This window comes from Phodopus roborovskii, unplaced genomic scaffold (assembly GCF_943737965.1).
Source record: "Phodopus roborovskii unplaced genomic scaffold, PHOROB, whole genome shotgun sequence".
Classification (NCBI taxonomy): Eukaryota; Metazoa; Chordata; class Mammalia; order Rodentia; family Cricetidae; genus Phodopus; species Phodopus roborovskii.
This window is the reverse complement of record NW_026125375.1, coordinates 139158-157825: the sequence shown is the minus strand read 5'-3', so window position 1 is coordinate 157825 and position 18668 is coordinate 139158. Positions and strand designations below refer to the sequence as shown.

General features: G+C 37.0%; 1 protein-coding gene across 1 annotated transcript in view; it reads left to right on the top strand.

Moving 5' to 3' along the window:
- Positions 1-1721: 1721 nt before the first annotated feature.
- LOC127214603 (metabotropic glutamate receptor 7-like) overlaps positions 1722-18668 on the top strand; it is a gene marked incomplete at its 3' end in the record, with an annotated part of 78870 nt that continues 61923 nt past the window's right edge. The window contains exon 1 of the mRNA XM_051174948.1: positions 1722-1950. Within this exon, the coding sequence (XP_051030905.1) occupies positions 1722-1950 (229 nt within the window). The remainder of the gene's footprint in view (positions 1951-18668) is intronic.

Below are 18668 nucleotides of genomic sequence, written 5' to 3'. Positions count from 1 at the left end.
CTTTTGTGATGAAAGATAGGAAAATGAATAATGATTATGTTGTGGTGGAATGTTGTGATTTTACAGTGTAGCACCATAGAGGAACAGTGCAGCATTGTGATAGGCAACAGGACATTGGTCAATTTTTATGGGAATTATTGACATGTCATAAGACAGTGGATTTTGGTATGGGGAAATTAAGCAGTTAATATGAAACAGCAGAATATTGAGATGGGACATTTTACCTTCTGTTATAGGTAAAGGGAAAGGGGATATTGTGATGAATTTGTGAATCATTTTTATGAGACTTTGAACCATTGTGGTGGAATACTGGATCATTATAAAGGGACTGTGGAATGACCATGACTAGTCAGTGAACATAATGGTAGGATTGAAATCATAACTGAATCATTGTGATAAGGGATAGTGAAATATTGTTTGTGTACAGTGAATCGATATGGTAAGGAATGAATGTGGACCATAATTAAGAGGACGCGGAGCACTCTGATAGGAAAGTGGACTGTTGTTATGGGATAATGAGTTGTTGTATATAACTGTGGACCATTGTAATAGTTGCAATAGGAGAGTAGATTAATTAGATTAGAGAGTGGATCATTGGGATATGACTGTGAGCCATTGTGATGAAATAGTGAACTATTGTGATGACAAAATAAATCATTTTGATGGGACAGTGAATCATTGAGAGAATGAACCTTTGTCTTGAGACAGTGGAAACTGGAAGATGGATTAAAACAGTAGAACACCTTGATGTGAATGACAGTGGAATTTTATGATGAGACAGTAAACCATTGTGATTGTATAACAGAACATGATTATAGGACAGTGAACTACTGTGAAAGGAAATGAGCACTAGAGAATTATTAAGAGAAAGTGGTTCCATGAGATGTTAAGGGGAGTCACTGTAATATGATCATGCATTAGTAAAATAGGACAACTGAATATTGCTATAAGTGATATGACTTTGGACCATTCTGATAAGACAATGGATCACTGTAATGGGACAGTCATTTGTTGAGATAGAACAGTGGGATGATGTAAGGGGAATTTGGATCTTTAAAATAAGACAGTGGAAGTCTGTGGATGAGACAGTGGGCATTCGATGGAATGACGAACATTGTGTGAGAGAATAGAATGGATCACCGTGATATGACAGAGAAACATTTTGAAGGACAGTGGCCCATTTTGATTGTATAGTGAGCAGAATGTTGCTAGGGATAGTGGTACATTGTAATTGAATAGGGACCCATTACAATAAGGGTTAGGACAATAACCATTATGAGAGTGACAGTTGAGGTTTGTAATAGACCAATGAGTCATTGTAATATAAAAGCAAGTTTTAATGAGTGTAAAATGGATAATTATGGCAGAGAATTGTAAGATGTACCATTGTTCTGTAACAGTACACACTTGTGATGGAACAGTAGACCAGTGATATGATAATGGACTATTATGATATTATAGTGAATCATTGTCATGGAATAGTGGATCATTTTGATGGTACAGTGAAGAATTGTGATGTGACAGTGAACAAAGTGATGGAACAGTGAGTTATTGTTATGAGATTATGGATCTTTTGTGATGGGATTTTGTGTCATTGTGGTGAGAAAGTGGGGCATTTTTGTGCAACATTTTGATAGAGCAGTGGATAATTACAGATTCATGGATGATTAGGGATGAAAGTACATCATTATGATGATACAGTTAATCATTGTGATGGGACAATGGACCACTGTAATGGGATAATGTATCATTATGATAAAAAAACAACAGTGAATCGTGTTGGAGAAGTGAATCATTTTGCAGGAACAGTAGAAAACTATGATGTTGCAGCAGACAATAAGGATGGGACAGCGAGCTATTATAATGACACTGCAGACCTTTATGATAGAACTTTGAATTATTGTGATGGGACAGTGGATCATTTTGATAAAACAGTGGTCACTGTGATGGGTTAATGAGACATTGTTGTTAGACAGTAAACATTTTGATGGGACAATGAGCCATTATGATGTGAATTGAATCGTTTTGACATGGAAAAGGATAGCTAGATAAGTGAAAGGACATTGTATGATTATTATGAGACATTGTTGCATGGAATAGGAAATTGGACCACTAAACTGAGACAGCACAGTGTAGTGATGGGTCAATAAGGCATTATTATGGTGCAATGAATCAGGGAGATGGAGCAGTAGAACACTGTGATAGGACCAGGAGGATGACACAGTGAACCATTGTAATTTGATAGTGGAAAAATATAATGGGACAGTTGCCGACCATGAAGAAACAGTTTGGACATTATGATCGGAGTAGACCATTGTGATGAGTTGATCTTTCTGATTGGACTTTGATCATTTGACAGGAGAGTGGATCAATTTTAATGGAATCACAGATCATTGTGATGTGACAGTAAACATCATGATGTGACACTGAGCCATTGTGAATGAATGAAATACTGTAAAGGTATATCATTGTAACCCTTGTTAGAAGGCTTATGGAATTTGAATTCTATGATGAAACAGTGTTTCATCAATTTGATGGAACAAAGAACATTATTATGGCAGAGTAGACAGTTGGGCAGGAATAGTAGGAACAGTTTTGGGACAATGGACCATTGTGATAGGAGATAAGACAGTGGTCCATAACCAAAGGAAATTGAAGTAGACCATAGTTACAGATGTGGATTGATGTGATGGTACTGTACACTTATGTGACAGGACAGTAGAAAATTTTATGGAGATAAAAGTGGGACACTGATATCACAGTTGAATATTATGATGGGAAAATAAACCATAGTGATGAGATAGCAGAAACATTGTTATGGGATATTGTAACATTGCAAAAGAAAGTGGATATTGGAGAATTATTAAGGTAATGTGATACAATGATATATTACAATTAGTCACTGTTAGATGGGGCAGTTGAACATTGGCTATAGGATATACGATTTGATACCATGGTGATGAGGTTTTAGATCTACCAATGAAACATTGGAAACTTTGTGATTAAAAAGTAAATAATTATGATTTGATGATGGTCCATTGTGAAAGGAGATAGATTAACAGAGTTATGTGATGAGATAGGCACATAAGTGTTATAAGGGCTGGACGATAATGATGGAATAATGAAATATAATGCTAGGAAAGTGAATCATTGTGAGGGACTATATGGCTGATTTGATGAGAGAGTGGTTAATTGTGATGAGGTGGAGAGCTATTGTGATTGGAAGGCAAATTATTGTAACAGAACAGTAAATATGTGTTATGAGACCATTGTTATAGGGAATAGAACTTTGAACTATTGCACTAAGATAGTGAAATAATGTATTAGAACAGTGATTAAATAGTGAACTAAAGTGATAGAAAAACTAATTATTTTGATGGGACAGTCAATCAATATGACAGGGAACAGAAGTAAGGAATTACCTTGATGGGACAGTGGAATCATCATTATTGGACAATAGATCATTGTGAGAAGATGTACAGTTGAATACTGTGAATAGACAAGAATCATAGTGATGGAATAAGGAATTTTTATTATGGAACAGTGTGATTGAACTGTAGATATTTGTCTTTGAACAGTGAATAGTAAGAAGAATAGTTGAACGCTGTGAGAGAAAAAAAAGAATGAACTATTCTGATGTGACAATGAAATATTGTGATAGAATAATAAACAACTGTGATGAAATATTGAAATATAGTTATATAACAGTGTACCAGGGTGATAGGAAATAGGACAGTGAAGCATTATTTTTTTAAAGCGCTGCATTGTGATGGTAGGCATCTGTAAATTGTACTGAAGGAAGAAGTGTGTGGAACATTAAGGGAATGAGGAGTTCTAGGATGGGAAAATAGGATCATGGATCATTACGATAGGACAGTGGATCATTGTGAAGATGTAGGAATAACATTGTTCAGGGATGGTGGAATTTGGGGTAGGGGATAAGAGCAGTAGCATATTAAAGAACTGTGGAACGTTGTCATTGGAGAAGCAGAACATTGTTATATGACAACGTTATATAGTGATAGTAATATGAACAATTTGGTGAGACATAATCATGGCAATGGGGGAGTAGATAATTTGGATGAGACAGTGACCCTTGTGATAACAATGTGGGCTATATTGACAGCACAGTGAACCACTGGGACGAGAAAGCAAATTATTGTAATGGGGCAGTGGAGTTTTATGATAGGAAAATGGTCAATTGTGAAAGAAAATAGGACCCTGGAACACTTTGACGTTATTGAAGAACTTGATGGGATATCAACCATTGTGAGGCATAGTAGTAGTTTTATAGGACAGTATACCATTGGTAAAAGGGAATGCATATTGTACATTATTAAGGAAAAGTTGTGCAATGAAATATTATAAGGAATCACTGTTATACAATCATGGATGATTAAGGTAGAACCTAGAATAGTTTTATATGCAAAAAGGCTTCAGAAAAATAGTGGTGAGGCAGTGGGACTTGGAGATAAATTAGGGAAATATTTGGATGAGAAAGTGAATGATTCTGAAATGATTGTGGGCCATTGTGATATTGGATAAGACAATGAAATCTGTGGAGGGGACAGTGAAACATTGTATGGGGACAGTGTTATCATTATGACAGAACAGTGAGGCACTGGTCCCCATGGGGTAGAGGGATATTGTGATGGAATCCAGTGGCTTTTGTTATTATGGGATTGAATCATTGTGATTGAACAGTTAATCATTGTGATGGGAAAGTGGACCATTATAATGTTTCTGTGGATCATTTTAATAAAGAATACATAGAGCACTATTTTGCTATTGCAGTAAACACTGCAGAAGTATTTTTATGATTACAGTAAACCATTGTGGAAGGGGGATAGGAGATTTGACCATTGAAATAACACAGTGGGATCATTGATATTGTAAAGAGTGGTCATTGTGGAGGAACAGTAAATATTTCAATAGGGAACAGGACAGTAAGGCACTGTGATGAGAGAAGAGGATATAGTTATGGGAGAGTGAACTTTTGTTTTGGGACGGTAAGTCCCTGTAGTTGGATAGAGAATATTGTAATGGGTGAGCCATAGTAATGGGGAAATAAAACACTATGATGGTAAATGAACCAATAAATAGTGAGTCTAAAAATGAACCACTAATGTGTGAGTGAGCCATTGTGGCAAAAGAGTGGATGGGTTGGTAAAAATAGTATAATGCAAACACTGGATCATTGTAATGGGGGGTAGAACTTTGAAACCTTATTTTAACATATTTAACATATTAAACATTGTATGAGAGTTATTTTGATGAAATATTGAATCATTTTGAAGGAACAGTGTATCACTGTAACAGTGGGATTGTTCACTAGTATATCACGGGATTCTGGAACATTGTGATTGAGAAGTAGATGATTATGATAAGACAGTGAATCACTGCTATGAGACAATAGCTTATTTTATGGACAGTTGACAATTGTAACAAGGGATAATACAATGGACCATTATGAAGAGAATGTGGGATTTCTTTTTAAGTGTGTTGGGTCTTTGAGCCATTGTGATAGGATAGTGGAACATTGCATGGTAATGGGTCAGTGGATCATCAGATGGTACAGTGAAGTATTATGATAGGGGAAAAAGATTGATCCATTATCATGTTATGATGGAGAATAGTACTAGGACAATGAATCATTGTGATGGAACATTTACTAATTTTATGGGACAATAGGTAATTGTGAAAAGGAAAATAATACAGTTAACCACTGTGCGAAACAAGGACTATAGTGATGGGAGAATGAACCATATTAAAAGAGTAGATAATAAAGAAAGGACAGTAAACCATTGTAATAGGATAGTAGAACACTGTGATATGAGAGTCGATAATTTTAAAGATAATAAGAGAGGGAGCCATTGTTAAAGGAAAGCAGAGAATTGTAGTGATACAGTTTTATCATTGTGAGAGGATGGTGGAAATTGTGGTGGAAAAGATAGATAATTGTGGAAGGGCAGTATGCCAGTCTGATGGTAATGGAATAAGAGATTTGACCTCAGTGATACAAAATTGGAGCATTGTGTTTGGTTGGACAGTTCACCTTTGTAATGGGATATTGGTCTACTGTGATTGTAAAATCAATCATTTGGAGGAAAGAATATGCTATTGTTATGTGACAGTGGGCCTTTGTGACTGGAGAGTGAATCACTTTGATGAAAAATTGGCTCATTGCAATTGCACAAAGAATCATTATGATGGGACAGTAGACAACTATGATGGGAGAGTGGATCACTGTGATGGTACAGTGGGCCATTGTAATAACACAGTGGACCATTGTGATGAGACAGTGGAACATTTTAAAAGACAGAAGACCTTGTGTTATGAAAGTGAAAAACTACTGATAGGACAGTGAAACCTTTTTATGTGACCATGGGCAGTTGTGATGAAAAAGAAGTATTGTGATTTGGACAGTGAATCATTTTTCATGGAAAGAAACCATTGTGATGTTTAGGATAATAGAGTGTTCTGATAAGACATTTGATTATTGTGATGGAATAATGAAACAGTATGATGGGACAGTGGACAATTTTGATGATGTATACATATTAGGACTACCATCTCACTACAGGGTAGTGTTGTAATTAAAAGTGGAACTTTCTTATAGGATAATGAATCATTTTGATGAAAGAGTGTTATCATTATGATGGTGTATAAAACATTGGTCCATTATTACATCATAGTGAGACATTAGATCTCTGGAGCATTGTGATGGAACAGTAAGACAATAGATCACTGGAATGGTATACTTACTCATTGTAACAGGATAGGACAGTGAACCATTTTGATAGGATACCAGAACATTTGATGGAGCAGTGGGCCACTGTAATGGAACCATGGACCATTGTTATTGGAGAGTAAATATTGTGACTGGAAAATGGACCATTGTGATATGACAGTTGGTAATAGAGATATATCAATGGACCATCATTATGGCACAGTAAATCATAGTGAAGGAAAAGGAAAACATTGTGATGAAATGGTGGGACATTGGGTTGGGGTAATACATCATAACGGTGAGATATGAGACCTTTGTCCCAGGAAAGTAAATCATTGCAAAGGTACAGTGGACTATTGTGATGTGATTGATGAGACAATTGGCCACTGTGATTGAGAGTAGATAGTTTTAATGGGTTATTATACCATTCCTATTGAACAGTGAGTCATTATGGTGTGCCTATGGACTAATATTATGGAAAAGTAGTTAAGAAACCATTATAATGGTACAATCAAACTTTTAGAAGTTATAAATTATTGTGGTGAGATGGAAGTAATTTGTGATAGGACAGTGGATAATTGTGATAGAATAGTTAATTATTGTGAAAGGACAGTGACCTCTGTGATCTGGAATAAGACAGTGGATCCCTGTGAAATGACAGTGGAATGTTGTAATTGTAGAATGAATGACTGTGAAAAACACTGTTAACCATTTAGATAAGGTTCTTGAATATTGTGATAGGTCAGTGGTCTATGTTATAAGGAACAGAATATCCATCCATTAATATGAAGCAGTAGAGCATTAGGATGGGAGAGTGAATCATTGTGAGGTGATGATGTAGCATCTCATGAAACAGTAAATCTTTGTTAGTGTAAAGAGTACAGTGGAGCACTGGCATGAGACAGGGAACATGTGGTGGACAGTCAATCTTTGCTATGGAATTTGGATCATTGTGATGGGACAGTGGATGGACAGCATCCAATCACAAATTTCCACAGTTCCATCATAATAGTACTCTGTTCTCATAGTATGTCACAATCTCATAAAAATGGAACACTGTCCCATTATCACAATCCATGCTCCAATAATAACTGAGTACTGTTCCATAACAATGATCACTAGCTAATAATGATGGTATATTTTCCAATTAAAATTATCTGTTGCCCAACCACAATGGCTCACTGTTCCTTGACAATCATCTACTGTTTCATGATAATGAGTGAATAACTTGGATAAACAATGGACTAATGTGAAGAAATAGATGTTGTGATGAGGCAGTAGAGCACTATTATTGGGCAGTGGGACATTATGGTGGGAAAGCAGATCATCTTCATGGTTTAGTGCACTATTGTAATAAGAGACAGGGCACTGGATAATTTTTATGGCATGATAGAGAGGTTTTAGATGGATAGATGACTGTGATGAGACAGAGAAACACAGTGATAGGTCAGTGAACTGTTGTTATAGGAAGCAGATCATCCTAATGAGACAATGGTCCATTATGATTGCACAACAAACAATGTAATAGGGCAGTGCATTATTCTGATGGGACAATGAGCCATTGTGATGAGACAATGAAACATTGCTTGGATATTGAATAATTGTGAAGGTATAGTTGACCATTGTGATTAAACAGTGGGCCATTTGATAAGAGAAAAAGACAATTGTCAAGTATGGTACAGTAAAGCATTATGGTAGGACATTGAATCATCATGAAGAGCAAGTAAATCATTGTAAACCAAATAATGCACCATAATACAGTGGACCATTGTTATAAGACAATAAAACATTATCATAAGAGATAGGAAAATGTCTAGTTGTGATATAAGAATAGCCTATTTTAATGGGACAGTGAATAAGTTTTAATGAACAGTAGACCATTGTGATGGGGAGAGTTGTTAATTGTGAAGGAAGAGTGCATAATTGTAATGGGATAGTAACCAATTATGGTTAGACAGCAAACAATAGTGATGAGAGAGTGAAGATTTTTGAAGGGAAGAGTGAACTATGATAAAGAGGGAATAGAAGAATTAACCACGTCTTAGGACTATGAATCATTATTAAGCACTTTGATAGGTGGACCATTGTGATAGGGGATGGGACAATGCTCAATTATGGGACAATGTGAAATTGTAATGGTAACATGTTATCATTGTGATGGGAAAGTAAAGTATTGGGACAGGACAGAGAACCAACTACCCTCTAATAAAGGCTAGGATAGTGGGCCAATGTAAAGAGACAGTAGAGTGTTATGACATGGGATAGGACAATAGCCGTTTGTTATGGGAGGTGGCCCATTGTGATAACAAAATGCCTTATTGTGATGGGACATCAGAAAAAATGTCAGAATAGTGAAACATGGTTACTAAGACTGTGAATCATTGTGATGAGAGAGTTAATCATTGTGAGGGGACAGGTGACCATTCAGATAAGAAAGTGGGTCATTTTATTGGGCAGTAGACCATTATGACAAAACAATGGTACAGTGTAATGGGATAGTATATTATTGTAATGGAATGGTGGACCATTAGTATGTGAGTGAAACATTTTGATAGTACTATGAATCATGATCAGAGAGTAAACTGTTGTGATGAGAGAGTGGATCATTGAGAGGGACCAATACAGTGGGCCACTGCAATGTAGCAGTGGAAAACTGTTATGGAATCATGAATATTTGCCATATATTTATGGACCACTATGATGGCAAAGTTGACCATTGTTACAGGAATATGATTTTATATCATTTTGATGAACCAGTGGATCCCTGACATGGGAGAATAAAATAGTATTATGGGAAAGTCAATCATTAAGACAGGATACTAGACTATTGTGATAGGAAATAGGATAGTGGACCACTATGATTGGGTAGTGTATTCCTGTGTGAATCATTATAATTGGACAGTATGTAACTGTTACAGAACAGAAAATCAGTGTCATGGGACTGTGGAACATTGTAAATGGCAGTAAATGATTGTGAGTGATAGTGGGCCATTGTAAAGGGAGAGTAAATCATTGTGTTAGAACAGTTCACCACTGAGATTGAATTGAGACAGTGGACCATTGTTCTAGGGCTGTGGATCATTGCAATGGGAGAGTGAATCATTGTCATGGGACAGTGAATCATTGTTATGGGACATTGGACCATTGTTATGGGACAATAGACCATTTTAATTTGTCTGTGAATCATCAGTTTGATGGGATGGGGGTTCTTCCTCATGGAACTGTAGATCATTGTGATTGTACATGAGTCATTGTGTGGGAATAGTCGACCACTGTTATTGAAGATAAGACCATTTTGTAAAGAGAATGAACAGTTCTGAGAAGGAATAGAACACCTGATAAGTTATCGTGGAATATTGTGAAAGGACAGAGAAGGATTGTTAAGGAACTGTAGGACACTGCAATTAGATAGTGCAGCATGGTGATAGGTGAAAGGACAATGGTCAATTATGATGGTACAGTCAAGCATTGTAGTGGGACACTCAATAATTGTAATGGAAAATTGAATTATTGTTTAAGGACAGTGAACCATGAAATGAATAAGACAGTGGGCTGTTGTGAAGAGATAATGGAAAATTATGACAGGGGATAGGACAATGAATGATTATGATAGATGTGGGGCCCATTGTGATGAAACAGTTTTCCATTGAGATTGCACAGTGAAACATTTTGATAGAGCAGCAAATCATTGTAAATTGGAAAGTGGACCCATGTGATAGGAAGTGGATGATTGTTTTGGGACAGTGGACTTCCCAAAGTGTAAAGGACAGTAGACCATTGTGATGGGAGAAAAGTTCAGTATTATGGGACTTTGAACCATTTTGGTGGGACAGTGGAAAGATTTAAGAGAGACTAGGACAGTGGACTACAACAGTGTTACAGTGAAAAATTGTGATGGGAGCATGAATCTTTGTTATGTGAGCATGGATCTCTGTGGTGGGGAAAGCTAACCATTGTTATAGGGGATATAAATTTGAACCATTATAATGAAACAATGAATCTTTGAGGTAGAAGAGTGAAATATTGTGGTGGGAAAAGTTAACCGTTCTGATAGGAAAATAATCTTTTTTGGAGTAGGGAATAGTAAAGTAGAAAATGGTCATAGCACAAAGGATTGTTTTAGGTGGACAGTGTATTCTCATAATAGCCCAGTCTTTCATTGTAACATTACAGAGAATTATTATTATGAGACAGTGGATCATTATGAGGAGGACAAGTACTCTGAACCACAGTGAGAAGACAGAGGAATGTAGCAGTAGCATAAAAAAATTGTTTTAGGAAAGTGAAACATTTGGATGGAGCATTGGACCATTGTTTTTGGACAGTGAACATTGTGATGGGAAGATAGACTTTTGTGATGGGACAATGGACAAGTATGATAATTCAGTGGGCTGTTTTATAGAAGGACTGAGGAGATGAGACAACCATGAATGGACAGTGAAATACGATGGAGTAATGGGAAACTGGATCATTGTAGTAGAGATAGGATATTTTGCCATTATTATTGGATTTTGGAGCATTGTGATTGTAGAGTAGAGTTTTATGTTTGGATAGTGAATCATTATGATTTTTAATTTGGGGGTTAGGGAGACTTGATTTCTAAAAGGTGATAAGCATCTGCTGCTCTTGCAGAGGACTAAGGTTCAGAGCTTCAATATCTCACTTGTGTTTACTACCATCAATACCTATGCTTTCAGGGCATTTAACATGCTATTCTGACCCATATAGCTACTAGGAACACATATGGTACACATATAACATGTTCTTGTTTATATTTCTGTTTTCCTCTATCTCCAACTTTCTGATTTTAGAAATAAAATTTTCCAATTATGCTTCTCAGATAATTAAAGGTGTTTGTTTTTTAGCTTATTGGCCAAGTCTGAAACTTAAATATCTGATACTAAATTGTACCCAAATTTGTCAATTATAGGTTTTTCTTAAATCTTTATTTTTATTTTTTTTCCTTTTTTATTTAAATTTGAAACAAGGTTGTTTTACATGTCAACCCCAGTTACTTCACCCTCCCATCCTCCCCTATCATCCCCCACCAAACCGCAGCCCATCCCCTTTCTGGGAGTCCCCTTTCTTTGGGTCTGTCACATAATTTGGGGAGGGCCTAGCTGAGAAAGTATCCCTCAATGTGGGATGGGCTCCTGAAGTCTATTCGTATACTAGGGACAAATACTGATCCATTACTAGAGGCCCCATATACTGCCCAATCCTCCTAATTAGCACATGCATTCAGGGATCTACGGGTTTCTCAGCTTTCAGACTGGGATGCATGAGCTCCCCGTTGTTCAGGTCAGCTGATTTTGTGGCTTTCCCAGCCTGTTCTTGACCCCTTTGCTCATCACTTCTCCCTCTCTGTAACTGGATTCCAGGCGTTCAGTTACTGTTTTGCTGTGGGTGTCTGCTTCTGCTTCGATCAGCTACTAGATGAAGGCTCTAGGATGGCATATTTCATTATCATGGGAAGGGATGATACTCTTCCTTTCCCTCATAAACCATCTTCCTGCATAGAATACATCATGTATATCGATACTAGTACTAGCACTTCTGCATACAATATTAATATTGCAGAAACTAAATCCAGAGATTGCATTTCTTCTTCTATTCTTTATTTGTGTGATTGAATACATGACATCATATAGAGAATGTTGTAAAATTAATTTTCCCATACTATCTGTATTTCCGGAACTCAAATTTTGCTGAAATTTTCCAAGTCTTGAATTTACCATCAGAAGCCTAGTGTAATACATGCTGATAACTTAGTCAAACACTGGTCTCCCCAGGGGGAAAAAACAGTTAAGCATTTAGAGTGCATTCATTGCAGATCACTTGCTGAGTTATACATTCTAAATACGTAGAACTGAAAATCAGTATGGAAAGAGTACTTCTTTGAAAAAGGCTGATACATTGCAGTAAAAAGCTAAAATTTACAATTCTGTACCTATGACACACAGTGATGGGAGCTCCCTGAAAACTTTCTCCAGTTCTGATTGTCTGGACATCAGGAGTGTGAATTTCTGAGATGAACCATTCTTAGAGTCTGTGATCTAGAATATTCAAGAAAAAAAGAAAAGAAAAATATATCTCTCAAGTAAATAAAAAATTAGTGACAGATTTGGACATAAGAACTTACAACTACAAGGGTAATAAAATGTTTTGAGGATGGGACGAAATGGTAGTAATAATATGATACATGTGATCAATAGTAACAGCTAATAAATATTTAAAGCTTATTTTATAGTAAGGGTTTTGTACTACTTTAACATCCCTTAATTTTTACTGTGATGTAGTGGTGATAATAACAAACTACAAAGAGAAAAATTTAAGGTGGAACAGTTGTATGTTGGTTCATGTTTTACAACATATGGTGGTGAAAGTGGTATAAGCATGGTAGACCATTTCACTGCATAGCTCCAATCATGTGTATTAGATTCTGTTCAAATATCAAAAGAGTCAGAGGTCAAATATGTTCTTCAAAGGCCAGCCTCTGATGACTCAATTCAACCTGTTAATACTCATGTCCTTAAGTCTCTATATCATTCTCAAACAAACCCATCAACTAAGGGGAATGAGTTTTCAAGCTGAATCTGTTGTAGACATTTCAAATTCATATACTAAAAATAACCATGCTCATAGATTTTATTCTCTTTGTCTCTGTCTTTCTGCATCCATTTGAATCTATTTTCCTCCATATTCACACAAGAAATACCACAGTTAGGTTTTGGGCTTAGGTTTGCTGGAATCAACTCATGGACTTGAACTCTTTTTGAATTCAGTGCTTTGCAAGAATAGCCATAACTGGAGAAGCCAGAGGAGATTGAGGAAGGTTGACAGGCCACTTAGCAGCATGGAAGAAAAGCTACTGCTTGCCAGTTATGGTTACTAGATTAAAAAGAGTGGTTTTAAGCAGCAGATAATATTCATGTTGTAATTTGTCCATTCTAATTGTCAGCTGTCCATCAAGGTAAGACGTATTCATGAGTTTGCTCATACTAGATGCTGTATCTTAACATTACAAGAAACTAGACATAAAACTACCAAATAGCCCAATTAAAAATGTCAATATCCTTTGTTATCAGGGAACTACAAATCAAAAGCACTCTGAGATTCCATCTTACATGGATCAGAATGGCTATAATCAAAAATACCAATGGCAGCTTATGCTGGAGAGGATATGGAGAAAGGAGAACACTTTCATTGGTAGTGTGCATGAACACTTGCACAGCTGCTATGGAAATAAGTATGGTGATATCTCAGAAAGTTGTGGATGTATCTACTTTAAGACCCTGAAATACCACTTTTGTGCATTTACCCAAAGAAGGCACATTTATACTGCAAGGCCATTTGCTCAACTATGTTCATAGAAACTTTATTTGTAATAACCAGATCTTAGAAACAACCTAGATGCCCCTCAACTGAAGAATTGATAAAGAAATTATGGTACATTTACACAATGGAGTACTACTCAGGATAAAGAAGCAATGACATCTTAAAATTAGAAGGCAAATGAACAGAACTAGAAAAGACACCCCTAGTGAGGTACCCTATCAACTAGAAGTCCTAGTCATGGGGGATAAGTGGAATGGCCACAGTGGTGCTGACAACTCTGAGTGGCATTTGAGTTTCCATCTGAACTTTGTATTAAGATGATAAATGAGACAACTTATTTCATTTCTTTGAGCATACCATGTCTCTTTCTTAAAATGCTACTGAAATCAAGTGAGGGTGTGCTCATGCACAGCATTTGAGGCAATGTCTAGCATCCACAGAGTGCTGTTGGGCTAGAGAATTCTGGTGGCCACATAGTCATGGGGGAATAAGGAAGAGGAGATGATGACAGTTTTGTCATAGAGGACAAAAACTGATGTTTGAAAAGCAACTAGTAAAATAACAGAAGAATTAAAACCACATCATGTCAGTGTTGATAAAACATGAAAGAGACTTCTGATATTGGAATCCCTGTCATGCTTTCATGGTTGAAGGCAGCCTGATATCTCCTGCAAGAGTAGAACCAGTTCTTTTGATAAAAGTTATTCAAGCTGAAAACTGAGGAGGCCAAATATAAATACTTACATAACTCAAAATTATGTAAGAATTTTAAAAACACTGAGTACAAGTTGTACTAATAGGATTGAGTGCCTCCCTTTGAAACTGTCAAAGTCATGAATGTTGCCACTTAACTAACTAAACAGTGTTCATAATTCTTTACCGTATATGTCACTGATCCCTCCATTTGTCTGTGTAGGCTGCACTAGTCACTTTTCAGTAATACATGCATAACTATCAGATTCATTTCCTAGAACCTTGTCACTTCTGTGTGGCTCCTATCCCTACCTTTATCTTACTCTGTGTGGTTTAGATACCTTTAACGATCATCTCAATTTGAGGCAAAAGCATAGTACTTAAAGATAGAGCCTTATGGGGTCTTGGTTGGGAAGTACTCCACAGCCCTGGCAGAGCTACTGGATCCTTGTGAGATTCTATTGAAAGGAATCATGTTTAGTCCTAAAACATGAACAAATGTAGAAGTTAAAGTTGGCCATCATGTTGTTGCCCTAGAGACTAAAAAGACAGAGACAGAAAATGAGGATTGATTGCCTTTTGTGACTAGAATCTGCTAACACTAAAGTTGGATAACTCTATACATAATCCTACACCAATTAAAAAAAGAATTCTGTTTGCTCAAGTGATACTGAGCTGGGTTTCTGTTCCACAAAAGAAAATCATAAAGGATTTCAGTAATGTTAGTAACTAAGGGTTCCTTGGTTCCTCTTCCCCCAGATGCTGCCTCTATTCCTGCACTTTTGATAGAAAATGTGACTCCAGTATTCATGGTTGAACCAGATTTGTAACATTTGGGACATTGTTCTTTTCATAGAAATTTGAAGTCATTTATTTGGGTAATATTAACCAATGTTAAATAAGCATGTAGCATATTTACTAATATCATTGATAATAGGTGATATGGGGTCTTCTTACCCAGCCAATATGAATTGTTGAGTAGGAGAGAACAGGATCTCCCAATGCTGGCATTCCTGGGCTCTTGAACACCTATTGCTTAGAGGGTAGACTGGAAGGTTCAGAGTCTCAAAGCCTGAGAGCTTGTGTTGTATTGCACCATGATTTGGATGACAGAAACTGACATCACAGGATGCTCAAATTGGAGGCATAATTTTTAGTTACCAGTGTCCCTGTGTTTCTTTGCTGCTGATATCCCCGAATCCTTCTGTGTCTTCTATTTCCACTCATATATGCCCCCACCTACTTGCAGAAATTCTTTACCTGTCCCCTGACTGCTGTTGTCACTGTCACCACTGACATTACTGTTCTAATCTATAATAGAGATTAGAAGAAGGAAAGAAAAAAATTTCACTGAGATAATACTTTATCACTAGGAGGCAGTGAAGGAGAAATTTAACTAGCTTAGTTATAAGGTGATTGACAAGCCTGCTGCTATAGACAGAGGTGTGGCAAGTTATCAGCACTAATCACATCCACACAGTGTGGCAAGCACTCATGTAGTTGGAAGTTTCTGTTCCACTTGGATCTGCTGCCATTCAGTCACATCAGCACAAAGAGGCTTATATTAATTATAAACTGTTTAGCTTATTGTTCTGACTTATAACTAAAAAACTCTTACAACTTAAATTAACCCTTAATACTTACCTCTGTTTAGCCACATGGCCTGGTACCTTTTTTCAGTAAAAACTTCCCATCTTGTTTCCTCTGTGTCTGGCCTATGACTAAATCTCTGCCTTACCTCTTTCCAGAATTCTCCTAGTCTGGTAGACCCACCTATAATGCCTGCTTGACTACTGGCCAATCAGCATTTTATTAAAAAATATAAGTGACAAATCTTTTTTTTTTCTTTTATTTTTTTATTTATTTTTATAACCAAGTCCATTTAAATGAAAACAAACATTTATAGACAATATTTGGGAATTTGGGCGTCGTTCTTTCCAAACTACTTCCTGCTGGTAAGGGGTGCTGTCATGGGGGATTCGAAGAAGATTCAGAAATCCTGGCTGTAGTCTGTAAGGCTGCTTTGTCCAGATGTTTTGAATGTAGGATCACCTCATACTCTGTTTCAGGTGGTCTGGCTTGATCAAACCACATTAGTCTGGAAGGAATCCACATCTTTTCATTTTCTGTGGAAACAAAAATAGAAATCCTTTTCCCCAGTAACTTGTCCTTGAACTTAAATTTTGGAGTCAAAGCATTTTTTTTTAATTTATTATTTTACATGTCGATCCCAGTTCCCTCTCCCTCCCTCCCCCTCTTTCCCTCCCTCCCTTCTTCCTTCCCTCTCTTCCTCCCTCCCTCCTTTCCTCCCTTTTACCCTCTCTGCCCTCTCACAGGCATTCTACCATCCTCCCCTCCCATCCCCCCCAACCCAATTCCATATGTAGGGGAATGCCATCCAGTTGGGGTCATGTAGGTCTGACAGGTCATGTGAAGTAGGGACTAAGGCTTCTCTCCTGTCTCTAGATTAAGGCAGTTATCCCTCCATGGGGGATATGTTCGCAAAGTCCTTTTGTGCACCAGGGATACATCCTGGCTCCACTGTCTTTCATGATACAGGTCTTGGGGAGGTCAGGGATAACAGGAACATACCTAAACATAATAAGAGCAATATACAGCAAACCAACTGCCAACATCAAACTGAATGGAGAGAAACTTAAGCCAATTCCTCTAAAACCAGGAACAAGACAAGGCTGCCCTCTCTCTCCATATCTCTTCAATATCGTACTAGAAGTTTTAGCTAATGCTGTAAGACAAAAAAAGTGACCAATCTTTACAGTGAACAAGAAAGAACATTATCCCACATCACATCTTTGCATGCAAATTACTGTGTTTGTACCACTCATTACAATCCTTCATGCAAATGAGAACTGGAGTGTCACCAATCAAAAGCCTTTCACTTAGCCATAAGGAGAGGAGTTTCACTCTAGCCTAGGTCACAATGGCTGAAGGATTATCTTAAGTTAACCCAAGATTTACTTACAAGGCTAAAGCCTGGAGTGGCCAGGATGGAAAGATTTGTTCCACTTGAAACACTAGTCCTTTAATGAGGACACTGGATTCTCTTCAGTGTGCATTAATGTTAAATGTCCTCAACTGATAAGCTGTCATGATGCCAGTGTATGAAGGGGCTGCTTAGTTGACAGCTTCTTAGTCAAGGCTATTAGGCATAAGGAGAGTGTCTGTCAAATGACAATCTCAAGAAAATTTTAATCATTCCTGCTAATCATTGCCAAGGCATCAATGGTGAAGGCTTATCAGCAGCTCAGCACAAAACTGAAAATTCTAATTAAACTTGACAGGAATTAATAATATTTAGCAATGCTTGGTGCTTAGTTCCTGTCCCTATATATCAGGGAATGTTGGATACCTATGATCTGTTCCATACTGGCAACATGTGTATTTAATGAAAATGTATATATACTCAGAAGTAAGGGGAATAATCAGTTGCCATGTAGATGATTACAACCTTTCAATAATTTTCAGTGTTTTGCCACATGGAACTGACTACTATTTTATAGCTTATGTACATACTAGCTCATGTATCATTTTTCCTCCCTTCCCCCAGTATTGCCCAGTGTCCCTCTATGAAACAGAAAATTCTTGTGTCTGGTTGCAATGATGTTACAATATCTGACAGAGATATTCTCTGGTATATTATCAGGTTTCCCTGGTTGCAAAAAAATCAAATTAAATCAAAATGAACAAAATTTTGAAATGTTAGTTTTAATGAACCATATTGAACTAATATTGATACCACATGTAGGTATCTTCTGAGCATTTTAAATGCAGTAACTTTGGAGCTAGAGATATTGTTTAGAAGTTAACATGCACTGGGTTTGCAGAAGACTTGAATTTGTTCCCAGCACCCACATTTGGCAGCTCACAGCTGCCTGTTCATTCCAGC